The sequence below is a fragment of the Lactuca serriola genome, chromosome 3 (assembly GCF_051521515.1).
Source record: "Lactuca serriola cultivar US96UC23 chromosome 3, Lser_US96UC23_V15, whole genome shotgun sequence".
Taxonomy (NCBI): domain Eukaryota; kingdom Viridiplantae; phylum Streptophyta; class Magnoliopsida; order Asterales; family Asteraceae; genus Lactuca; species Lactuca serriola.
Window position 1 is genome coordinate 241,439,924 of NC_136410.1, and position 27,154 is coordinate 241,467,077.

A 27,154-nucleotide genomic window follows, 5' to 3' on the forward strand; every position below is an offset into this window, starting at 1 on the left:
ATCCTTTAAAGGGTCCGACATATTTATCATTCCCGGCTCTTGTGGTTCATCTACCACTGGAGTTAGTTTCTCAATGGTAGTGGGTGGCTCAACCTCTCTTTTTTTAACACCGAACACTTCCTTTATAGTTTCATTGACATCTTTCTCAATTTTTTCTTCCTCCTTGATAGCCTCTTCCATTTCTACGCATTCTTCCTCTTCTCCATATAACACTCTTGGGCCATCAAAACTTTTCTCATCTTTCAAAGGAATGGCACATGGGCTCTCTTCCGATGATAGTTTGTCTTGATCTTCCAATATACTTATTGTTTGAGCAAGTTGTGTTATTTGTTGCTCTAAGCTTTTGAGGCTAGCTTGCGTTGTTTCCTGGAAATTTTGGGTAGATGTGGCAATGCTCTTCACAATGTCCTCTAAGGACATGCTTGGCGTTTTAGGTTGTTGAGGAGGTGCAGGATATGGATGTTGGAACTGTGGAGGTTGTTGGTATTGGTCGTTACTCCAAGCTTGGTATGAGCTTTGGTATTGGTTGTATCCCCAAGTTTGGTTGTTGTCCCACCATTGATAATGTTGAGGTTGATCATAACTCCATTGGTTTAACCAGTAGTAGCTTCCCTTCTCTTGCACTTCTTCCCATTGTCGTTGTAAATATGGACACATGTCGGATTGATGTCCATTTTGGGCACAAAAATCACAAAGAAGAGGCGAGGGTTGCACACTTTGGTCATTTTCAATCATCATAACTAACTAAGCTAGCTCAGAAAGTTTATCTTTAATACAAGGAGTGTTCATTCCCGAACCATACTTTTTTCTTCAATTTTTTAGTTTTAAGCTAGAGTACCTGCACAATGAGATCTAGGCATAGAGAAACAAATTGATTAAAAATAAACCAATCCCCGGCAACGGCGCCAAAAATTTGGTGGTTGTCGAGGCCAACACAAATAATAACCCTAAATATTACACACTAAAATAGTGTATAGTGGTAAAGGGATCGAATCCACGGAGATTGGTTCAATTTATAACTCTATGAAAAATCTCTTTGTAAAAATACTTGTAAAATGACAATAAAAATAAAATGGGGGGTTTTGATGTTTTGAAATACTTGAAACAAACTAGAATTAACTATGATTTAAATAGACAAATGCAACAAAAATAAGAGTTTGATGTAAAATCAATAAGGGAGAGATGGTTGACTTAAAGTTTCCTCACTTTGACTTTTGATGAACATATCATTAGAATCCAATGGTGCAATACTTTGATTTAAATCCTTAATTTGGCTATAGAAATCCAAGGAGCTTGAGATTACCTAGACTTTTCTTAATTGTTGAAATGGCTAGAGAAGCTCATAACAATTTCCTTAGTCAAAGTCACTAATTCCAAATAGCATGTAATTAGTGAAAGTTAACTAGCATTAAGAACCAAAAAGTCACCAAATCCAAGAGGGGTCAAATGCTTTCACCATCATGTTGGAGGAAATGTTTTTATGATTGTGTGAAGCAAAAACAACACAAAAATCATTTGTTGCTTGCTAATTTGAGGATCATTTACTTAATCAAGAAATTAGCCAACTAATCACCACAAACATATTTAAACTCATGAATAAAAACATACTAGTAGTGATAATATGATAAAACACAAAACAATTCCATAAAGATTTAAGAACAAGTTCATGGATTCTTCAACATCCAACAAAAGTTCAAAAGACTCAACAAAAAGTCAACCAAGATTTGTTTAGCCAAGCATGGCTAAACTCAAATGAACAAAGTTAGATAAGATTGTACCAAACATTTGACAAGATTCAAGAGATGAAAAGAAGATATTCTTCAAGTGTTCTTGGCCTCCAAAAGTGCTCCAAACTCCAGAGAGAAAGTCTCAAAATCGGACCTTCAAGATAAGGCTAAAGAGGCACACCAAACTTCCCAAAATAGAGCTCTTAGCAAAATCCCGAAATTGCCCTTGTCAGGAATCCACGCGGGCCGCGGGGAATCTTACGCGGGCCGCGGGCTCTGACGGGTAATTTTGGGCTTCTTCAAGTTTTGGGCCCCCACAGCTAATCCATTGGCCCAGTTCGAATCCAATCAACTCCTAGCCCATTTTTCTTCAATATTGCTTCAATTAAAGCCCAATTTGTCTATCCACATCACTCAAAACTTCCGCAAACTCCCAAATATTGATCTTGCACACTCAAGAATTCTCCCGTGTCTTTCAAATTTAAAGCTCAATTCTTCCAAGCCTTCAAGCAATTGACAAGTCCACCCCATGAATCACCTTTATAGCCATCAAGCACGAGATCCCCAATTCCCTTCAAGCCCAATCGCCTCCCAACAGTGCCGCCCCGCTAGTTTCCAAGAAAATCTGCAATAATGCTCAAGAAACTAGAAAGTACCCCGAAATGGTCATAAAAATAACAAAAGGGAAAATATGCATGGAAGTTAACTAAAATGCGAATGAAATGTGCTAAAATAAACTATAAAAAGAAGTAAATAAAATGAAGCTATCAAGGGTTTTCTTACCCTTGACCAAGTGTGTGGCTGAAAAATGGTAGGAAAAGTACCATGTAGGGGTGAGCATTTGGACCGGCCCGAACCGGACCAGATCGGACCGGCTCTTGGACCGGACCGGTTATGGAGAATTTTGTGGACCATGGACCGGACCGGATGATTCGTGTCCGTGTCCGTGTCCATGTCCGGGTCCAGGTCCGGGTTTTCTGGTTTTTGGACCCGTTTGGACCGGTGCAACTTTAATTGCATAGAGTATAATAAGTAATCTACATTGATGTATAATATTATAACTTGCAAAATTAATACGTTTCCGTTTCATGCCTAACTACTCTACATTGATGTATAATATTATAACTTGCAATTTGCAAAAATTAATTTTCCAAATAAAAACAACTAACATATAAATCAAGTTCACCAATAAAAGTTAAACAATTTTAAGATAAACATACAAAAGTATTACGGTAACAACAAAAATCATAGTTTAAACTTTAAAATCAATCAAACTAATAAACTTCATAAACTCATAATCTAATCTTCCATTGGTCTCTTCCCCATATCATTGTCATCCATATGTAACATATTTAAATCTTGTGCAATCTCTACATAAACACAAATGAAAATGTTGTTAGTATTTAATAAAAAGTAATAATTATATAAAAAAAGAATAAAGATTGTAATTTTTTTACCCAAAGCTATATCATCATCGTTCAAGATGTCATCAACGTTGTCAACTATCAGATTTGTAGATTTTATCACCCAATCTTGGGTGCATAACAAAGCTTCAACTCTCAATGTAGATAAACTAGTCTGATACTCACTTACAACTCTACCACGTGTGCTAAACGCAGACTCGGAATTATAGTATAAAATAATACTAAAAAGCTGAAATATTTCAGCTTTGATAGCTCTACTTTGAAGGATTTTAACTCAGTTAATATAATACCAAAATAAACAAAATTATAGTCTAAATTCATCTACAAACTATAAACTAAATGTTGGAAAAAACCAGAGGTCAATCCGACTTAAAACGAATGAGTTATGGGTGTTTAAAAAACGTCACGGATTACAAAATCTTGCTGAAAAGCTGAATTTTTTCAGCTTTGATAGCTCTACTTTGAAGGAATGTAACTCAATGAATATAATACCAAAATAAACAAAATTATAGTCTAAACTCATCTACAAACTATAAACTAAATGTTGGAAAAAAAATCTCCGGTCAATCCGACTTAAAACGAATGAGTTATGGGTATTTAAAAAATGTCACAAATTACAAAATGTTGTTGAAAAGCTTAATTTTTTCAGCTTTGATAGCTCTACTTTGAAGGATTGTAACGTGGTGAATATAATACCAAAATAAACAAAATTATAGTCTAAATTTATCTACAAACTGTAAACTAAATGTTGGAAAAAACCGCAGGTCAATCCGACTTAAAACGAATGAGTTATAGGTTTTTAAAAACGTCACAAAAATCTTAATCATGTCCAACCGGTTCTAAACCCGGTAAAAACCGGGCCGAATCGGGAAAAAAACCGGACCGGACCGGAGAGAAATCTTAGAACCGAGAACCGGCCCGGGGGTCCAAAAAAATGGTCCGGTCCAGTTCACCGGTCCGGTCCGGTCCACCGGTCCAAATGCTCACCCCTAGTACCATGAAATGACTAGGTATGGGCTGATGGTGAATAGTGACATGGAGTGGCTATGGGAGTGGTTGCTTGTGTCATAGAATAAAGAAAAGTCAACACTCCACCTCTTGTACTTCACCCACTCTTCTTGGATAAGGTTTATCCCAAAAAACGTGGATAATTAATAAATATGGGGCCTTATATGTTAAAATAAAGTTTTGGGTGAAAATCTCGCGTTAAAACAATTAAAAACGGAGCTAAAATGAAATCATAGTCGAAAACCGGAAAGAAATGCTCTTCCTGCGAGGCTTCTCGTAAGGGGGCCGAAGGTGGCTAGGTTCGGTCCTTAGAAGGCTGGGACTGAAGGCTCTGGTGAGTCAGGAAGCGAAATGGGGCGAAAGTGGTTAAGAGGCGAAATGGAGCGAAATAGACCGAAATGGACCGAAGGTTCGGTCCGAAAGGGAGGGTTCGGTCCCTTATGTGAGGCTCGGTCCGAAGGGAGGGTTCGCTTCTGACAAATTCGCTTCTGACAAGTTCGGTTCCTAAGAGGGGTTTCGGGTTAAGAGGGTTCGGGTCCTTAAGAGGGGTTTCGGGTCCTTAAGCCCTTTTTATCCGTTCTTACCCCGTTTTAAGCGGTTTTTGACCCGGTTAAGGGTCGGAATGGCCCGAATGACTTCAAAAAGTTACGGGAACTTTTGAGAGAGATTTGGGAGAGATTTCACATTCTTGGAGAGATTTCTCATACAAAGAGAGATTTAGGAGAGATTTCACATTCTTGGAGAGATTTCTCATACAACGAGAGATTTGGGAGAGATTTCACATACTTGGAGAGATTTGGGAGAGATTTCACATACTTGGAGAGATTTCGCATACTTAGAGAGATTTGGGAGAGATTTCGCATACTTAGAGAGATTTGGGAGAGATTTCACATACTTGGAGAGATTTCTCATACAAAGAGAGATTTGGGAGAGATTTCGCATACTTAGAGAGATTTAGGAGAGATTTCGCATACTTAGAGAGATTTGGGAGAGATTTCACATACTTGGAGAGATTTCTCATACAAAGAGAGATTTGGGAGAGATTTTGCATACTTAGAGAGATTTGGGAGAGATTTCACATTCTTGGAGAGATTTGACATACGTGGGGAGATTTGGGAGAGATTCTCGATAAAGAGAGATAGAGTGAAAACGATTGAGATAGGTTTCGTGTGTGACATTTGCGAGTGTCCGGCTTCGCAATGCAAGGTCCATAAACCCCGTTAAGCCTTGTTTAAGGATCTTACACACTCCCGATGAGTATGCAACATTGTTTTATCGGTTTGGCTCGTCACTTACCACAGTTTTAGGTTAAGGAGATCTAGATGTATGTACTTTTTGATTTATGATCTCTCATTAGAATAGCGAGTTATTTAGAAATTACATAACATAAACTCTAGTACCCACGGGCAAATTCAGTCGAACGGTTTGACTTGTTGACTTTAGTTTACTTTGACTTGACCGAAAATTGACGGTTGTCACAATTATCGTTATTATGAACCTATAAATAAGATTTATCAGTGATTCCATGTCGTTATACTAATTGATCTACTTACGGGGATGACGTCTAGGTTGTGATTTACTGAGGTGTTTAAAGTAGGATTTCCAAACAGTATATTCATATACCAAACGGACCCTACCTCTGATATGATCCTACCTGGTTGTTCCTTACGTGATAGATCTTGAAGTAGACTTTTAGTTAATGATGAATCTAGACTACTAATTAGTCGCAATAAATATTAGACCAAAACTTACTGATAATAATACTAGGTTACGTCAAAGGAAAAGACAATTGTTAGAAGCGAAGCGCTGCCCAAATTACGAGTTGTCACTTTAACAAGTGAGTGCATAGTTACTTTCATCTTACACATAGATATGAAGTATTTAATGTTAATACATGCTATATGTGCTTATTATATGTGTTCCTGATATCTATGCTAGATGAAAGATTTATACATGCTTTACTTGATTTAAATGGTATATGTATTTTTATACCTAGAAATATATTAGGTAAAGATCGGTACATGAATGATGAGAGATGAAAGATGATATAGATGATGAGAGGTAAGTATAAATGACGACCACAGACTATTCTAGACAGTCCAGTGGAACGCTAGCAGGCTCGCAACCTGTAGGTGTTTATGAATGACATGTTCACCAGATGTACTCTAAAAAACCTGCCAGCTATGAACTTAGTGCCTTACGAATGAACGTTGACAGGTATGGATTTAGTGCCTTACAAATGAACATTGGCAGTTGTACCTAATAGATAACATTGGAAGCTATAGACTTAGTGCCTGTTGAATAAACATGTTGAATAAACCCTGGTATCGATGGACTTCGTGCCTATTCCTTTGGACAATCCTTAGGAATAAATAAATGAAGAATATATGATTCATAGGGTAGATCTTTAAGAATAAAGAGGATAATGGGGATGAGAAATTGGGTTAATTTTTTGATGATTAATGTAACACCAGCAAAATTTAGGTCAAAAATAATTTGTTTAATAACCTTAATTGGGATAAATAAAATGATAGAGATCATAACTAGGTTTCCAAAAATATAAAGAACACTAAAATCTGAGTTATAACTAAGAAGTTATGACCAATCGAAGATACACGACGGTACCGGTAAAACACTGTTAAGCATAAATGGAGAAATTTCAATAAAATAATTTTCAACCTTAGGTGTCTAAATGAAATTCATATATATCCCAAAACCGTAAACATACATAAACAGAACACCCAAATCTGACTTCATATGAGGAAGTTATCATTTTTCGAAGTTTCGGACATAGCAGTAGACAGCTAAAAACTCGAAATAAAGATCGAGTGACTTTTTTCCAACATGACCTAAAATAGAATCGAAGATCTCATCAATGGTATTACAACGGTAAAAAGTATGACGAAAACGGACATCAGATGAAGAAGTTATGGATTTTTAACGGACTTTTCCTGTCCCGGCCTGTTAAAAATATAATATTAAAAATAAATTCAAAATTAGCCGATGAAGTATAAACGAGAGTTGTAGAGCATAATATCACCTACGTGTGGACATAAATAACGTCGAAAACGGAGCTCGTATGCGAAAGATATGAATTTCTGAAGTTCAAGGCATGAACTTCGACGTTGTGTCAGAATTGTCAGAGTTCACGACGTGAAAAGTCTGACTGGCCATTTCAGAGCCACTTGACAGATGACGCATGCCCTGAGCGAATCGGGACCAACTCACGACGTGAATTGGCAAAACTCATGACGTGAACTTCGATTTTAGGCCTATATATAGAAATTGAAGCCTTCCGAGTTTGGTTGCTCATTCCTATCCTTTCTCCCACTCCTACTCTGTGTTAAGCATCCCGAGACCACCCCAAGGCCCCGATAACAACCCTAGCATACGACGCAAGTCTCAAAGTCCCGAAGTTCCCGAGGAACTTACTTATTTCCAGTCGAAGTACTGCCCGAGTTTAGTCTCGCCTTCTCCAACTCACCACTTCTACCAGGTGAGTTCATACCCCTACAACTATGTTTTCAAATACTTTGTAAATGCTTTTATACACTTTTAAGGGGGGGGGGAACACAATTAAACACACGATTATCCTTGTGTGAAAAAAAAACATAAATCTTTTGCTATACTTTTTGTTATTTAATCAATCATATGTGATGTATAATTGTGTTTCAAACAATAGGATTTCATATACTTCAAACTGTGTTATCAAACAAACTACTTTTAAATCGTTTTATAAATTGACATCAAGTCATCAATAGTTATTATTAAACCCTTCAAAAGGTTCTACAAAACTTCCTCTTTAACTGATATATCGTCAAATGCATGTCTATATATGTATAGTTATGTAAGAAATGTGTAAAGGACTTAGAGCTGCTAACCCACTTTATTTCCTTTTTTCTTGTTTGAATGTGTACTTAGAGTAATCGGTTAGTTGTCTGAAGGTCATCTAAACATTTGTTATATATTATGTATACATATGTAGATATAAAAGTACCAGTCAATCTTTCAAATACTACAAAGAAGAATACTATAACAAATATTACACAGAGAATACTATCGTATACAAGTACACACAGAGAATACTATCATATACAAGTACATACTAAGATACTATAACAGAAAGAACATACTAAGATGCTATAGTATGGAACAACTATAGGATCTAACTATACCAATGATCACTAACGCATTGTTCTAAACAAAAGGTGATAATAAATTGGGTATACATGATTATATAACTTTAATGTGGATATTACGGCCTAGCAATTCGTTGCGGAAGTCACTCTTTTTTCCCATAATCTCTTGTAGGGAGAACGTTTAGTATGGGAACTACTCATCACATTATGACCTTAATAAAACAAATATCTTTTCAGGTAATTAGTACTGCAGGTTGTCAATTCTGAAGACCCCTGAGTGCTTACTTTTCCCATTACTTTCATATAGTGACAGTTCTACTTGAAAGTCAATGCAAGCTATTTTCGAGTCAAGATAGTTATAAACTAGGGAACAACGTCCACTTTTATAGAGAAACAAACATTCAAAACAGTCGGGTCTTGGTAGAAGACTACTTTTTATACTAGTAGGAAATATGGGATTTTCTAGGGGTTTTTAAACATATACAAACGTTTACATTGAATATTTACAAACATTTTCATTCAAACATGTACAAACATTTACATTGAATGTTTACAAACATTTTCATTCAAACTTATACAAACACTGACATTAAATACTTATGAACTCACCAGCTTAATGTTGATCTATGCTTTCAAAATAACTTGTATTCTCAGGTCATCAGTAGACAGGTACCGTTGTCAGGTTTTGAGAAGAAGAAGCACGTTCAAGACTCTTCTTTTATTTTGATTACTTGTTTTGGTGTCATATTACTACGAAAGAACACACATGTATTAAACTATATTATTAATGCAATGGATGATTTTGCTTGTTTACTACTTTTCATTGTTATGATACTATACATGACGTCCTCCGCCCCCGCACGTTTCCGTCGTTCAGGTTTTGGGGTGTGACAGTTAAACATAATAATTATATTATTGTGGGATAAAAACCCTATATACTCACCAGTTTTCCCAACCTAACCCACTTAGTTTATTGTATCACAGGTGGCTATATGAAAGATACATTCTGCTGAGAGATTCAAAGAGTATTAGATCACTAGTTTAATTATTGTAAGGCTTGTAATATTTTGTTATGCTTATGTTTATCTATTGACGATGACATCCCAATGTTTTAATATAAATAAAAAAAATTTCTTCATAAATGCTTTGATAACATCTTTATCATATTTTATGGGAACAAATTCCGCAATACTCTTTTTCAAAAAGGACACTCTGGTTTTTAAATAAGCATAAATAAATCAGTTTTTTTTTTTTGCTGTGAAAATGGGGATGTCACAGTTGCCTCTAATGGTTTACACCTAAAACCCTAGGCACCCTAGAATAAGGAGGAGAGAGCGGATGGACGAAGAAATTTTGGCTATATCCCTCTTAGGAAGAGTATGAACAAAATTTGGTTTCCTTGTGGTCCCAATTATAGTGTATATGGTCTAAGGAAATCCCTAGATTTGAACAATAAAATAATATTATTTTATCTATTTAAATATGGTAATCCTTATCAATTAAACAAGCTTTCCAAACTTCTCCAAGATCCTAGCAAAAACACCTAACCCTATAAGAGTTCTAGAATTTTCTTCCTTACTCAAATAAAAACAATTATAATTCAACCTTTGGACATTTAATTAATTTCAATTAATCCAAAATCAATTCTAGATTAGTTTTGATTAATATTAATTAATTCCAACCCTTTCTAATTAATTAATTATTTTCTATTCTCAATTAATATATTAGTCAAATAATATATTAACAAATAATTTTATCTTTATCCTAATATCAATTCTAGCTATTCTTAGTTATGAGGGCAAACCAAAAAGTGTTTTGCTATTATCCCATAAAGTTATATTAATATAGTTTTTGACTTTGACTAATTTATTTTTGACCTTAGACGTCTATTCCAAAAAAATTTCATAGTTCCTCATCAGTTAGTAAGCTTCAGATAGTATATTTATGATAATATATATTAATCTTCTTCTTTAAATGGTTTGATTGGCATATACTTGCTTAGTTATTGGATTGATAGAAATGGTAAGCTTGTTCTTCTCCATCATCTACAACGGGATATGTTCTTTTATACTGATTAATCAATTGTTGAATTCAGTTGCCTTTTAAGCTCTCCATTAAGTCAAAGACTTTCTTGACAATGACATATTTTTCTATTTGTATGCTAGAACTAATAAAGGTGAAGGCCGAAAGATACGAATCTTTTCCTTATGTAACCATGCTTGATGCACAAGATCTCTCCCAAGATGTGAAGATTTGATATTTTTTCATTGATTTCATAAAGAATGAAGTATGTAATGGGGTTCCTTATTTTTTTAAACATTCATGTTTAAGACTTTTTGTTTGATTTGTAGGAACTTGGTGTAAGCTCTTCTACAAAAGTTAAGGATAACCAGTAACAAGACACACACACATGCCCCAAGTGCCCGATACTCCCTTAGATTCTTTATAATACTTTTAAAAGAAAATATTTCTTTTCCTATTTGAGAAAATGACAAACATATTTATGTTTAGTTTTTTTCCTTTTTGTTTGGTGGTTACAAAGTTCGTTACAACAATTACAACCAATAATAACAAGCCTAGAAAAGGTGGTAGAAGGCAAGGAAGTTGTGATGTGGATTTATGCATCAAATGTGTTTTCAAATGGGCTTATTGTTGAATCAAGTTTTGTTTTGGGTTGACAGTTACTTATATAGATACTTTCGAAGATTTGTAGAATTTGGTAGATGTATCCTACTGTAAGGAGTATGATATGTGTTATTATTTTAAATAATTGGTTGTTCATAGAAAAAAAAATATGAAGCTTTTTTAGGTTTTCAAAATTTGCACAATCTAATGAAAGTTTATACGACTTTAATGGGCAACCATGCCTTTTCTGAAAATAGTTGAAGGCACGATGACGGAGGGTGGCGGCGTTTCGGTGGTGGTTGTCGAGTAGGTGATGAAGATGAGGTGTTAGAGGGGGGGGGGGTGGGGGGGGGGGGGGGGGGGGGTTTGTATAATTTAAATAAAACTTCAAGAATTGTCCCTACAGTATAGAATGACGATTTTTCTCTCACATGGTTATATCACCAAGAAGTACCATCCGTTAAAAGTTTTTAAACCATATGTACCATCACTGATGACATAAAAAGTTAGGGACGTAACATGATTTTTTTGAAAACTTCAAGGACCATTTATGAAAAAATTCCTTGTATTATGATTATAGTATTGAGAGAGAGAGATGGGCGATTTCTATATTTATTAATTATAAAATAGTTAAGGGGACGAAAGAAAAATGAAAAATAAAACATATTAACGCTATAATAATTTTTTAAGTTTAAAGGACTAAAAATACAACGAAACTAAATCAAAAAGACCACGAAGTCAAGTCATGGTGCGACTAAAACATGAAAAAATGCGTCTGACCATTTTTACAATTTTGTTGTATTTAAATTAAAGGTCGTTGTAGTTTATAAAAAGGGTATAGCTAGACATACCCTTTTCTATTTATTGGCTGATTGATGTAATGATCCATGAACAAATAATTAAGCAGGCGGCATGAGACGTACGTAAAAGGAATAAGTCCACAATTTATTAAATATCGAGACATCCGATCGAATATATTACATAGGTACACACGATGGTGTGATAGTGAGTCTCATTTTATTAACTACGGACCACTTAAATGGCATGTGAATTTAGAACCAGAGGGCTCGCATTTTGCACATTCCAGGTTCGACTTTGCATGTTTTGGGCAAGTTCTTCGCCATGCCCATCATCTTACCCATCTGTTGTTGCGTCCACCCTTGTTGGTTCATCATCATCTCGATGGCCTCACACCTGCACGTCTCATCGATGTTCGTTAGCTGCATGCAACACAGCTCCAGGTGCTGTTCTGGGGTAATTGGCTCAGACATCCTCCCTCGTCCCATGCTCATTCCTGAGGCAGTGTCAAGGTACATCATGCAGTGGTTGAGCATCGCCTGCTCAGCCAGCTGCTGACCACAAGACATTTCAGTTCTTTTTCCCGTGGGGTTCTCCTCGAAGGTGGTGATGGTGGTGAAGATGGTTTTGGTGGTAGCCTCTGCCATGGTCACAAGGAGGAGGAGTCCTGCTGCTGCAAATAGAAGCGAGTACCTAGCCATTGTACTTGTATGATGGATGTAATTGACGAGTGATGCTTAATGTGGTGTAAACGTTGCTGGATTTATAGTAGTGTTGAGAGACTGCATGCAAAGTACGTGTTGAATTGATTTGATGCATTTGTGGAGAGGTGGAGGAAAAAAGTTAGCACGTCGTCTTTAGCCCATGCGCTTCAAGCCATTTGTAAATTGTTATTTTGTTTTGTTCCTTGGAAACGTCTGTGTTTTGGTGCTTTGTGTTTTAACAAAGAAATTAGGTTTAACCCTAATAAAATCGTACTTTAATTTTGTGCTACTAATCAACTTAACATGCAAATGAAACCGAATTTATTCGAGGTTTTAATTTTTTTTTTTTTCAGTTGGGTCCAAATTTTGTCCAAGGTTCAAGCTAACCTGATTAACTTAAAAATACAAAATTGTAACAAATTTACAAGCATTTAATCATTTAGGTTAATGGTCGCCGTAGTTGTTACTTCGTTAAACTGACCATTCTAAATGATGTATTTTTTTTTAAATATCAGTTTTTAAAAAAATATCCACTAAGTCCGGAATACAAATCCGGAGTAATTAAGTTCATTCCAGACTAAAAGTGGATTCAATACCCGTAATTCAAGACTAAAAAGTGGATTCTGGATCCCGTCTCCGGAACGTACCAGAGTAATGTTCCGGAGTACTAATAGTAGGGTATTTCTATTGTCATTGTTGCTGTATAAACCAAATACAACTTTTTGATACTAAAAAAACAAGTTCATATATATAATTAGTTTTTTAGAGTACCTATAAATACAAATATGGCAATGGGAGTGAATCGATAGATCTTTGTAATATGTTGCTCTACACATGTTTTGGTGCAAATTAAAGCAGTGTCTTTAATGTTTTCATACCCAATCATCTTCTTCACAGGATGGAAAAGAAAGCAATATGTAGCATCTTTGTAAGGTATGATTCAAAAAGAAAAGGACGGAGTTGTTGTGATCCCAATAAAAGGAAGTGTTTTGTATCAAGTAATGCGGTATTCAACAAATCAGCCTCATGGTTGTCAACGAATAAAAAATCTCTACCTTAACCAAAAAATTTAAAAGAATAACTAGAAATATCTTGGATCAACCTTAATCTTGTTGAAGGTGATATCGCTGTTGTTGAAGATGGGGAGATTCATGTGTAAAACCCACAACCATGGAAAACGGGTAGCCTCCATGGTAAGAATAATTAAGAAGAGGTTGGTGAAACCTCAAATTTTAAAATTATCAATAGCACCTAGAAACCTAATCCAAAGTATCTCAATGTCGTTGTAGTGAAGACGAAGTGACAAAACCATAATCATGTGGGAAAGCATGTAATGCAATAGAATGGATCTTTCAAATTGAGAATGTGGCTAATGCAATTTTTGAAAGATCTAAGTCGAGAGGTTGACTGAAGTATACCTCTATTCTTTGATAATCTTTTATATATCCAACTCATAGAGAAACCCACTTTATCTTCAAACTTGACTTCTACAGTTTTCAAATCTATCAAGATTAAGTTTATCCCATCTAAATGGTCTTTCAAGATTGAACCTCGATGAAAACAAACAAACGTTGTTTAGCAACAATTTGTTTGTCAACAACTTCTTATAGAACCTCATCCAAAAAGGGCAACGAGGTCGTGCTTTTTCTTCTTGCTAAATATATTCTGTTCCCTCCATCGACGCAAGATTCATACCAGAAAGAGGGATCCAAATTGTGTTTCAAAACTGCTCTCATCTTAATCCTCGATATACTAAAGTTGTTATTCCCATTAAAATTATCGATTCCGATTGAGGGGCCATGAAACATTACCAACAATCTTGGGAGTCTTTGAATTCAAGAATTTGGGTCAAACCCTTTTTTAAGTCGAAGAACAATTTTGATGATTTTTATCAAACAGTTGGTAGGCAAAAACTTTCTGACACTTTTTGAAGACCTTTAGAACAGGGATGTAAGATTCTCTAATCAATAAAATTGTAATGAATATCAGAAACATGAAGTTCAATAACTACAAATACCCAATGGAATTAAAAGTCAATTTTATCAACACTTATAAAAGTTCAATAAGCAAATATTTACTTACCTCAAGCCCAGGAAAATAGTGCAATATATATATATATATATATATATATATATATATATATATATATATATATATATATATATATATATATATATAACCCAAGAAAACACAAACCAAAACCATCTACATACAAAATTCTTGAATTCTTTCTGTTTTGCTTCTGCATATATCAGCACAAGGTCGAAAGGCCTAGTACTCGAAGATTTTTGTGTTTACTATTTTAATAAAGGTTTCTTTCATAGCTAAAAAAATAACATTTCTAGTAATATGGTAAAACGGTCAAAACTTGGTTTGACTCAATAAAGAGATCAAACAAATGTTGTGAAAACCATAACATTGCACCTAAATCCAACAATTCATGATATGCCACATCAGCAGGGACAATTAACCTGAGAAGGATTATGTAAGTGCTTCAGGATTTAGCCACAAAAACTATCTGTATTTTCATTAAGGGTGAAAATACAAATACGTATCTGTATTTTCACCATTTTATCGATTTAGCCACAAAAACTATCAGTGTAGTGATTAAACCATTTTTTCAGTTTACCTGATTTTGAAAAAGGCAAAACAAAAAACACACAACATACTATATACTGTAACTACTTTTTGGTTCAACCACTGAAGTATAATATATTACGATCATAATAAAGATATAGGTAAAGATAAATCGATAAATGCTGAAAGTATGTTGTGATTTTCTATATTAGAAAACCCAGTAAACGAGAAAAATGTTTGTTTTAAGCAATCAGAAACTTGATTATCAGAGAAAATGATAAAATGTTGAAAAAAAAGGTAAGTATGATGTTGATAAAGTGATAAAAAGAGGTTAAAGTATTCCATCGTCACATACCTTTGACATTGTGTTTACGTTTGCCTTACAGCATTTTGAACTCCTGTACACAATTGCAACTAGAAGGTGGTTTAGGGTTTAGGGTTTAGTTTAATTCCAAATAGATGGGTTTCTAAACTGTGATGCCATTGCTTCTGATAAAAATTTAGTGAGTGATTCTCGGCTTACTTCCTTCTCCCGCTTAAGCTCAAGATGACGAATCTATTTATATAACATTTAAATAAATAAATTGTTTTTTTTTTCCGTTGTTGGAAACCGATTTAGCTTGTTGGGATATACATTATAAATATAATAATATTGAAAATTTGGAATTACCTTAACAGAACCTTTTTGAGAAACGCCAGTGTCTGAAATGATAATAAGACATTTAATGTCATGCTCATTTGCATATTCATACTGCTCCGTGAGGCTCGGATCCAAAATTGGAACAAACTCCGCCTGATATAGTCACAATCATAAACATCAATGGAACAAGAAGTTCAATTTTTCATCAGTGCAAAAGACGTAAATGCCCTCATCATTGAAAGAAGCCTTGAAAACCATTAAAAAAATTTAATTACAAACCTTAATATCGTCCTCCCAGAGTTCGGCAACTAGCTCCATACGTTTCTCAAGTAAACCACCTCCCCCTCTTGAACAAACAAGAACACTTCTACTAGAATCGTTTCTGCATGAATTTTGTACAACAACAACTCTTCTAATTAATGAAAAAAAAAAAGGAGAAAGGTATGAAGAAGCTTCAGGTTTTTGAAATAAATAAAAATACCTAAAGGGTCTGTAGATATCGACAGAAGAATGCTGGATGATGGTTTCTAAAGCAAGACTTGTCCCAACTGCTCCTGGAGGATTTGATTTCTGATAGAATAAAAATATGAAAGTTTGTCAAATGGATAAAATGCTAGAAATAGCAATGTAGTATCATTTATTTGTTTATTACAGCATCCTACTCATTTGTATTTCTTAATGTGACATTGTACTTCAAATTATATAGCATTGTGCTTTCAATCTTTTACATATTGAGACATTGTAGTTTGGAAAATCTATCCAACTATATCTATGTATTTGTAAGATGTTGATATTTCAAAGTAAACTGATGTAATAGAGAGAAATAAAAGTAGGATGCTAAAATAAACAGATAGATGAAAGTAGATTGCTATTTCTTGCAATTCATCAAAACATACGTATTCAGATTGCCACATGTTGTGAAGGAGATAATCATATCGACCACCAACAGCAAGCAATGTTCCTTCTGTAAGTGAGCCAAGACTACTATCCTTCCTCAAATAAATCTGCTCAAATATACAAAACAAAACAATGAATTCAGGAAAATTCTAAAAATTACATGAATACCCCTGCTATTAACCTGGAAAAATGAATCTTTGTGATAACCCTGGGTAGGTGGCATAAGAGGATCGATGAAAACATTTTTATTAATTCTCCAAATCCGTAAATAGTTAAAAAGCTGAGAAAGTTCATCAAGTGCCTTGCGTGTAAGTGTATCTGCACTGCCATCACACAAAACCAAATCATATTTCCTAAAAAAATAATAATAATAAATTAGGGTTTAAAGAAATATTTTTATTTTTGATGAAAAACATACCAGCAGGAAGGGCACCTCTCAATCTAGGAAGGGCTTGATCTGCAATTCCACAAAACCTTAACCCCACTGTCTGCAATTTATTTACAACACCTTCACTAATATTAAGTTCCTGCAAAAAGGAAATAAAGCAGAAGCTTTATAAATAAAAATGTAAAATAAACTGAAAATATTTATTTAAAAAAAACAAACAAACAAACCTGTCTGAGTTGTCGTCTTATTACCACCCATTTTGTTTTCCTTTCAGAGGACTGGGGACGTAAGGAGCCCAAGAGAGAAAGAAGCTTCATGTGCAAAAAGCACGTAAGTTTTCAGAAATTTATATACAAAATTAGTTATGCAAATTGTATAGAGGAAGAAGAAAGGAACATTAATTATTAATACATACTTCTGCTACTTTTTGTCTATGTTCAGACTTGATCCCAATCCATGACCAAATTGCTTCTAATAGATCCCCATGATTAAGATGTATATCACATGATTCTGGATCGAAAAAACGAGTTATGATGTCCATTGCAGCCTGCATATCATTAAAATAATCAGTATTTTTTATTCCTTCATTCCATTCCGTTGGAGAATGCAAACAGGTTTCTTTTATTCCAATGGAATGAACCATTCCATTCCTTCCTAATTCAGTCATACCTTGATGACCTCGGCCTCTGTTAGTGATGAAGCACCTCCAATAACATCAAAATCTCCCTGCATATCACAAGTTTATGTTACTAAATAATCTTAAAAACTGCCTCCAAATTAATAATCTAGAAGAGTTAACCTGAAGATATCGATTTGGTGGCGAATGACCTATTGATCTACGATATACATAACATATTTCAAATCTTTTGAAAGATGATTTCTGCAAAAACAATAAACATTTGAATAGCAAAACAAAAAAAAGTAATATTTGATCTGGTATTTCGTTCATAATATCCAATAAGCCAATTGGTTTTGATAATTCTAGTTTGATATTTTTGATTTAAACATATTGTAAAGACATAGTGATTCTCGTTTGATCAAAGCAACTTAAATGTCCATTCTAGGTTCAAAAACTTCATCTTGCTAATAAAATACTTGCATAGATTCAGCAAATTTTTATTTATTTAAATATTAGTTTACTAGAATGCTTATCTGTACCTGGTTTAGAACAACCCAATTAATAAAGGGCAACCGCAGCTCATGGCAGAGTTCCACCATGTCTCCACCACTTGTCAAAAGCTTAACAGTATTCCTTCAAAATATAAAATCAACCATCAAGTCAACTCGGCATGTTTGACCAAACTCCAAATATACAATTGAAATGCCAAAACCAACAAAAAGTCTATCCACCAATGAGTCCATATACTCACACACAATCACTAAAGCATTGTAGGGCTATTTTCAATGATACAGATAAGGACAAATTCAAAAAGTTGCAATTTTTGTCCCCTTTGGCATCAATTAGGGTGAATGAGAAGAACAAGTATAAATATGATGATACCTATTGAATTGTAGAGAATCTCCTAGCAAACACATTGGAATTATCTCCAAACGTTTAGCACAATGCAGCTTAAACACTGCAGCAGATACCTCCCAAACCAAATCACGGATCTCAGTATCCAAATCTGTATGCTGTATCGATGACGTGTCATTTCCACCTAATTTTGGTATTTCTGCATGGTTTTTGGTGCTCAATGTCTCCTCACTGAAGATAGCATCCACAACTTTATCATATATGCTGGTGTCCTCGGAATTATGCATTGTTCTCAAGAAATCTACAAAACAATTGCAAGTTTATGAAAAAACGACACATAAAATTATCACTGATTGATTACTTACTGTCTAATAATTCGGATTCCATTCGAGGAGGGAAAGCGTGTTGGAGGAGTTCTGTGGCTGAGGGGCGATCTGATGGAATTGATGACATCATCCGGCGTAATAATGAAGCTTGTTCTGGAAACTCAGTAATCCAATCCAAAGGAAGCTCTCCCTTCTTTTTTAAGTCGGAAAGTACAATGTGTCTTTCCATTCCGGTGCTAAAGGGATGCCAGATCTCAAGGAATACGATTCCCAAGCTGTACATATCTGCCTAAACAACATAAACAAACACAAGTGAGAAAAAAAAAGGACTTTTGGTCTTCAAAGCAATGGAATGGACAATTAACTCCATTGGAATATAAGTAAGGAAGCTGTGGAATGGACAATTCCATAGATGGAATCGGGGCAAGAATGGAGTCGTGATGAAAAGAAAAATGTTTGTTCTGGTCTGTCTGATGTAGTGGAATGGAATGGAATGGAATGGACAAATCATATTACATGCCATGATGCCAGCCAAACATAACCATGGAATGTAATGACTTATTCCGTTACTCTGCCATGATGCCTTTCCTTCAATGGATTGTAGCTGGGGGTATTTTTTGCATTCCATCATGGAATGGAGTGAAATTTGCAATATAACCCATTTTTATTTATGCTCTTTATAATGACAAAAGTCATTCCATTCCTAAAAGTCAACCAAATATGATCATGGAATGTACAACTCATTCCATCACTAAAATGTCCATTTCATTCCATCCAACTAAACAAAATGAAATGTCATTATGGAGTTGGTGTTCATCATATTAATCATAAATCAATAAGATAATGAAAAGAACTCACTTTCTCATTGATTTTTGGCCACCTTTGCTCGATTTCTGGAGCTGTATAAAAATAAGTACCAATCTGACCAGTCCCATCAACCGACACTCCAGTTGTTTCTGCAGGGTCTACATCTTGTTCCAATTGCTCCAGCTTTAAAAACTTAGCTGATGGATCACAACATAAAACTATGCAGCTTAACTTTCACTTCTTTTTTTAATTTTTAAAAAGTTTAAGTGAGTGTTTGAATAATATGTTACATAACTTACTACTTACCAAGACCAAAATCCCCGATTTTAATATCATTACGAGCATCAAAGAAAATGTTATTTGGAGTCAAGTCTCGGTGGATAATTCCTTGGCTATGAATGTGGGCCAGGCCTTCTACGATTTGTCTAAACAAATGCCATGCCAGTTTCTTGTCAAAATGACTATATGATTCAAACATCTGTCGAAGAGTCCTTTACATACACAAAAACAAAAAAAAAAAAAACAAATCAATGACTTAATAAGGAAAAAAACTGGAAGTGCAATGATGTAATGAAAGGAAATGGAAGTAGATCACTTTGAAGCAAAAATAGAAAGTGAGTGGTAACCTTGGACAGTATTCCATTTGAATATAGAGGTATGTTCCAACTTTGTTATCTTGTGTTACTCCTACAACATCAGTTGAGCTCTGATCTATGAAACTGAAACTGGAACTAGCTGCTGCAGTCCTTGAACCCAAAGTGGCATCATTATACAAACCACCAACTCCTGTTTCAAACCATGCCTGAAATCAAATATATCAAGTTAAGTTACATGTTCATGGTTTACAATAATGTTTTTCTGCTTAAAAATGGTAATATACATAGAAGCAATTCAATTTTATAAACAACTAAACAGATGAATAGGAAAAGAGGATGGAGCATAGAAGGTTATCTACCTGGTAGTAACGTACAACATGTTGATGCTGCAATCGGGAAAGAGTGGCTACTTCTCTAAGTACCTCAAAGTGGAGGAAATACAAGAATATCATACAGCATTTGGTAAGAATTTATAGGAAAGAAATTAGTAAACAAGTTTACTACTTTCTGTTGATTTTTTGGTCATGAATGTTATAGCTTTTGTTCGGCTACTAACAAGAAATATCACAAGTATTTGTCTAAATTCAAACAAAGGTATGCAACTGTTCGAGGGCTACAAAAGAAATTCGAAAAATTTTGATACTGAAAGATTTGATTATGAAAGGTTAAATGCAAGAATAGTGATGTACTTTCATTTGTTTGTTTATTATAGCTTCCTGATTCATTTCTTCTTATTACAGCATTGTATTTTGGAACATTAACCCAAAAACAGCAATGTCATCCAACTATAAAGCAATTTTCACTGTTGTAATTGAGTATATTTTTCAAAGTACAATACCTTAGTAAGAAAAAAAATTGAAAATAGAATGTTGTAAAAGAAAGAAATTAGAGTAGAATGTCAAAAGGAACAAATAAATGAAAATATGTTGCTATTTCTTGCATTTAGCCCAAAATGAAAAGACACTTTGAATATTATCAATCAAATGTAACACGTTTCCAACTCAACAACTATGTCGAGTTACTAAAATTAAACATCATGTACTTTCCCAGAGGGATTTAACTATTTAAGTACCATAAAAATGTTTCTTGAAATAGTAATGACTAATGAGATGTGTCTACCTCAAAATTCTGTCATCTAAAGGTTGACTTTTGTCTTTTAGTCGAATCTTCTTAACAGCATACTGTCTTCCATCCAGCTTATTCTTGCATAACACCACATGCCCAAAACCACCATGGCCTAACATATCACAACAAAAGGAATCAGAATGGAATAATAATTCTAGATGGAAGTAAGAAAATTCATAAAACAAAATAGACCCTAATACTTGTATACAGTTGAGATCAAATGATGACTCACCAAGTGGTTGAAGCTCCTCAAAATCATTCAGATACCGAGAGCTTAATGTAGGTGAGGTATGCTGCTGCCCTCTGGAATCAGAAACAGTTCTCCAAAAATGAGATATCTTTGAGGCTACCTGTTTTCATGGCATAGTGTATGCATTCATTTTCATTACATGACAATAGAAATTAGTGAAAAAAACACTACAAAAGAATGAAAAGCGCTAACCATACGATGTCCAAAAGCCTGATTGAAGCTTCTGTCAAAATGTGATGATGATTCTGTTGCTAAATCTGCCACCCGTTCTGAAACAATCTGAAGATACCAATTAACCTCTATGAATTAGACATCATGAAACCAGAAGAAACAACCTTTTTTTGAGAATGGGTTAAATGAGTCAAAAGTCAACCAAAGTGCATTCAACAACATTCTAAATCACTTAATTCAAGAATGGGTAGCTTTTGTAATTAAATACAATACATTAACTATTTTAATAAATAGCTTTTGGCTAGCAACTTGACTGACCCCTGTTAACTTGTACCATACAAATACCCATTTTACCCTTTTGCGTGTATTAAGAACAGAATATAAGCAACATACCCCTAGGTTAACCAGCTCTGATGTTACATCAGTTAAGGCATCAGCAAGTGGACCTTTTGGAGCACAAGCAAGTCGTAACAAATGAGCCTGAAAGTTTTTCAAGAGTCTGTTAGCTCTTGGATGCATTTTAAAATAGTAAAATTGATAAGAGAAAGGGTGATTTTAATGCCAGAATCAAATCTCTCTCCACAGTATGTGAAATCTGATGATGATCTGTTGATGCAGATGACGCTGATTCTGAATGATCACTTTTGATCTCACCATAATCAGTTTCTTCTTCTGTATTCTCTTCCAGAGGATAATCCTGTGTAATCATGCATTAGTAATGTGATCATAATCACAAAGAAAATTATCTTTCAATAATATAGGAAAATACAGAAAAGCGTTTGTACTTCCACCATTTTTATCAATTTAACCACATAACTATTTCAATAAAATGCTGAAAGTACGTTGTATTTTCCTGTGTTTCTCCTTTCAGACTACCATCTTACCTCACCAATGCTAACATTATCCACTAATTCCTCAGATGATGATGTAAAAGAATTGGTACTCTTACTTTCTTCTTCCAAATCATCAAGTCTTGATGTAGGACTAATCACTTTGTCCATGTCACCATCCTCAACCACCCCAGTCTTCATGTTTTGGTTGACTTTGACTTTCTCCAGGGAAGCATTGTGTGGATCCTCTAAGGCATGATGCAACTCCAAGGAAGTGTTTTTATTGTTGCTCTCTTCAATTGAAAGTCCCCAAGGCCATGACTCCCCTGAGCCCATGAAAAGATCTATGAAACCATACACAAAAGGCCCCTTTGAAGGCCTATCTGTAGTCACACATGGAACCTTTTTGAAACAACAGTGAAATAATAATCAATATCATGGAAATTTAAGTTAAAAACAATTGTAGTATATATGTTAGAATTCTTACGTGTGGTTTCTCCATTGGGACAACTTCAGACAAGAACTCTTGTGCAGCTTCTACTAAGTTATAAACCATCACACGTCCTTCTCGAGCATTTAAATTAGCCTGCATAGGAAATCATTTGACTTCTTAAACTAATAATAAGATAATTTGGGAGACAGAGAGAAGTGACTTGGCTTTTCGTACATACAAGGAACATAAATGTCAAAAAACTTATCAAACTGAAAGGATAAATGAAAAAGGCATCATATTACAATTCCAAGTATGGCCAAATAGCTTTACATAAGTGTTTCATCATCATTCGAATGTCAGTGGTGACACTAAAGAAGGAATTTGAAATGTGGAAACAATTATTTACTCATAATAGCAATAGACTTACAATTCTTTACCAATTATGGCAATATGCAACAAAATAAAAGTACAGTATTGTTGATAGTATGTTGCTATTATAGGCAAAAGATAAACTACATTGCTATTATCGGTAAGGAAATGTAAGTGAGTTGCTATTTTCGGTAAGAAAGAAAGTCCATTCAATGGCTAACTTACTCTATAAAATGATGGTTGCAGGCATGTAGTGAGTCAGGGATGTAGTAAACGGCTGTGTGACCTACTCTTGTGTAAGGACCTGACAATAGTGTCTGTTTGTTTAGAGGGGCTGGGCAATATCTTCAAAGCTGGCGAAGCCGACCGGGTTAAAGAGAAAGATGATTTGAATCCTTATTCACGAATGGCATTTAATGCAGGAGTCGATGAGAAATTTTTTTCCTTAAAAAAAATAATTTCTCATCTACTCTTGCATTAAATGTCATTCGTGAATAAGGATCCAGATCGACCTCCTTTTCAACCCAGTCGACTTTGCCGGCTTTGAAGATACTGCCAAGCCCCTCTAAACAAACAGCCACTATTGTCAGGTCCTTACACAAGAGCGGATCACAAGGCTGTTTAATATATCCCTGACTCACTAAATGCTTGCAACCATCATTTTATAGAGTAAGTTATCCAATAAATGTACTTTCTTTCTTACGAAAATAGCAACTTACTTACTTACATTTCCTTACCGATAATAGCAATGTAGTTTATCTTTTGCCTATAACAGCAACATACTATGGACAATATTGTACTTTTATTTTGTTACATATTGCCATAATTGGTAAAGAATTGGCAATGTGTATGTGATCAAAGCATTGAAGTATGAAGGCCATGTCTTTTTCCCATTAAGTGTTGTCTCGATACATGGTGTTTCAAAAAATGACAACACACTTGAGTAAATAGAAGAAAACATAGATGAGGACAAATTTGTAAAATGTCAGGATTTAAAGGGGAACCATTCTTCTCATGACTTTTTCTACTTTAGTTCTTTTGGCAAGAAGTCAAATGGAAACGGACATATATAGCTTTACAGATTAAGTCATATCCCCGTTAAGTCAAGAAAAACAGCCACTAAGATTATGAAGGGCGCCTTAACATGAAGACATGTGAGTGAATAAGTGATTGAACCATTAAACAGGGCCATAGATTGCTGAAGGAATGGAAAGAACTTTTACATTTACAATATATAAACTAGTCAACCCTTACTTGGTCATGAAGCAAGGACAAAAGATTATCTGCATCAGATTTTGATAAACCTTTTTCTGGAATTATCAGCAGCTTTGGACACTTGTAAGGATATCCAGGTAAGAATCTGACAACCATGACCAATCATGAAGGTCAAAAATGGAATGTAACACAGGAGACAAACATCACAAGATAACAATAGAAAGAAGATAAACGCATTAACCTTATTGAAAGAAGAGCTGATACATCTAAATCCTCATAACCTGAATCCTGGGAATATGGCCTGTAAATTCATTGGGTGAAAACTTAATTATAAGGAAGACGAAAATGGCCATGGAGTGGATTATCTAATTGTTATAAATTGCAAACCTTAGCTTGATCTTGATTCGGGGTGGGGACTCTGAGACAACATCACAATCTTCTTGAAATATAGCAAGCCTAAAAATTAAAATAAACTGTTTAGAAAACAATAATACTAAGGCCTTGTTTCTCTTTTTCCCATTAAGTGTTGTCTGGATAAATGATGTTTGAAAAAAAAAAAAAGGGAAAATTATGGCACACTTGTGGAAATCGAAGGAAAAACAAATGAAGTAAAATTTGTAAAATGTTAGGATTTAATGGGGAAATTCTTTCCCTGACTTTCTCTATTAAGTCATAATTTATGCATTAATCAGAAAGAAACAATCATATATAGCTTACAAGATTAGGTTTTGTCCCCATTAAGTCAAAAAAAAACAGCACCTAATGACCTAATACACCCTCCATTACATAAGAGCAAAATGAGCTTATCAGCTTATGTTTTGTTTCAAAATAAGTGGCAAAGTTATGACAAACCCCTTTTAACAATACTACATGAGAAATGAAATTAAATATATTTGTTTGGTTATGATGAGTATTTCGAACCCTCAAAACTTAGTCCAAAATGAACAAAAAAAACTTTTACAGGCAGACAGTTGTGGGCATAGTATACAAAAGTGATTTAAGTTGTTATGGCTACATAACCATGCTTCTCATTCCTACTTGTTTTGTTAAAAGCAAGTATATTCACTAATGTTTAAAGATACTTTCACTAATGTTTAAAGATACTTCCTACAAACGTTAAAAAATCAAAACTGAAAAGAAATCTACATGGATAGTAGTTATATGGAGAGCTATAATTACAACTTGAGAAAACCAAAAATGAAAAATGTCCTGAAGTTTTTGCCACTGTGCTGTTAGTTCATGAAGTAGGTGAATAGAACCATAGCCAATAAAGATTACTTATACTGAAATAAAATGAACCCCCCCCCCCCCAACAACAACAACCCAACCATGTTTCTGTTGTCCATTACTCCATTATCAGTTTTGTGGGGGGATGTTCCCTTCGCTTACATAGGTAAATAGACTCAAAACCCCAGTCTTCCCTTCTTCTAACAACACGTAAATAGACACCATCATATGAAATTCTCGATTGAGCAAATGAATGCCTGCTTTTGCGCACAATTTAACCTATCACGGAAGAAGATTCACTTCCCAATTCGGCAATTTAAGTACATTATAGTTCCGATTCAAGATGATATCAACAAACTCGTTGTTCATAACAAAAGGTTATCATCTATGCTATACCATTTTAATCTCTCTCAGAATTGATTTTTGAGGATTAGAGGAACTAGCCCTGCTTAATAATTATGTGTTTGCATTGATATGTAAAAGAATAATAATAAGGAAACTACTGACAGTGCGGTAAGCTCCTCCGATAGAAGTTCGCCGCCAACGCCGTCGATAGAAGTGTGATCATTGGTGGGCGCCCTGCGCCTCCCTGTGCCACCACGCTTCTTCTTTTTGGAGCTATGGCCCATATTTCTTTCTATTTGACTTCCGATTGAATCTCTGTAAGCGATGATTCATGCCAATCCAACCAAACCAGAAACAACCCAAACTAATAAGCAGATTTTGGAGTGATTCGCTTATGAATTCCTCGGGAGAGTGATGTATAGGTTTGTGGTTTTGTTCGTGAAGGAAGGGTTTAGAAAGAGAAATCTCGAAGTGCAATTGTATGACTTGAATTTTACTTGTAGATGTGAGTATCCCATGGATTTGCTTCAAAAGTTTGAAATAAGTCGTCAAAACTGATTTTAATTCTTCTTCTTTTTCAGGTTAAAGAATAAATAAAACATGGCAAATAAGAACAAATATAATATAATACTTTATAAAAATAGATGACTATTTTATTTATCAGTGATAGTTAAATTTCAAACATTAAGAAACTTGTTCCAATATATAGTAAAAAATTTAATAGTTAACCCAAATAACTATAAGACAAAATTACAAAAATGGTCCCTATAGTTTGCCAAAAGTCACAAAATCAGTCCCTGCTAATTTTTTTTGATGTAAATGGTCCTTGTGGTTTGTAAAACTTGCAAAGATGACCCTTTTTATTAACACCGTTAATATTCAGCCGTTAAGGACTGAATCTGAAAGGGCATTTTCGTCTTTTCAAGTATAAAAAGACTAAATTCGTTACATTTGGGAAACACCATTTTTGAAGTTTGCTTGAAAAATTAAATTTAGTTGCTAAGGAAGGGGGACAAGGGTCTAACTCAGGACCTTCTTTAACATTCCCAAAGCTTTAAC

The 27,154-nt window shown here is 34.6% G+C and overlaps 2 protein-coding genes across 3 annotated transcripts; both read right to left on the minus strand.

Annotated features, from left to right (window-relative positions):
• Positions 1-11,881: 11,881 nt before the first annotated feature.
• On the minus strand, positions 11,882-14,497 carry LOC145093778 (albumin-8-like). Its single transcript, XM_079032021.1, has one exon. It carries the CDS (start codon positions 12,420-12,422, stop codon positions 11,976-11,978), a length of 447 nt encoding a protein of 148 aa, XP_078888147.1. The 5' UTR covers positions 12,423-14,497; the 3' UTR covers positions 11,882-11,975.
• A 134-nt stretch (positions 14,498-14,631) lies between these two features.
• GCN2 (protein kinase family protein) lies at positions 14,632-26,626 on the minus strand. 2 transcript variants are annotated; one of them, XM_079032022.1, is made up of 30 exons: positions 26,258-26,624; positions 24,911-24,979; positions 24,765-24,824; positions 24,563-24,668; positions 22,994-23,092; positions 22,561-22,908; positions 22,239-22,373; positions 22,070-22,156; positions 21,698-21,784; positions 21,488-21,605; positions 21,250-21,367; positions 20,490-20,544; positions 20,161-20,336; positions 19,841-20,025; positions 19,586-19,731; positions 18,767-19,016; positions 18,429-18,702; positions 18,086-18,179; positions 17,727-17,807; positions 17,597-17,653; positions 17,343-17,474; positions 17,155-17,238; positions 16,958-17,066; positions 16,721-16,857; positions 16,539-16,646; positions 16,124-16,212; positions 15,922-16,024; positions 15,673-15,795; positions 15,358-15,558; positions 14,632-14,896 (listed from the first exon to the last, which is right to left on the minus strand). In XM_079032022.1, exons 1-29 carry the CDS (start codon positions 26,377-26,379, stop codon positions 15,448-15,450), a joined length of 3,663 nt encoding a protein of 1,220 aa, XP_078888148.1. In that variant the 5' UTR covers positions 26,380-26,624; the 3' UTR covers positions 14,632-14,896; positions 15,358-15,447. The 2 variants fall into 2 exon arrangements, with proteins under 2 accessions (XP_078888148.1, XP_078888149.1); XM_079032023.1 differs by lacking the exons at positions 14,632-14,896; positions 15,358-15,558; positions 15,673-15,795; positions 15,922-16,024 and having other exon boundaries at positions 16,172-16,212; positions 16,721-16,862; positions 26,258-26,626.
• Positions 26,627-27,154: the final 528 nt, after the last annotated feature.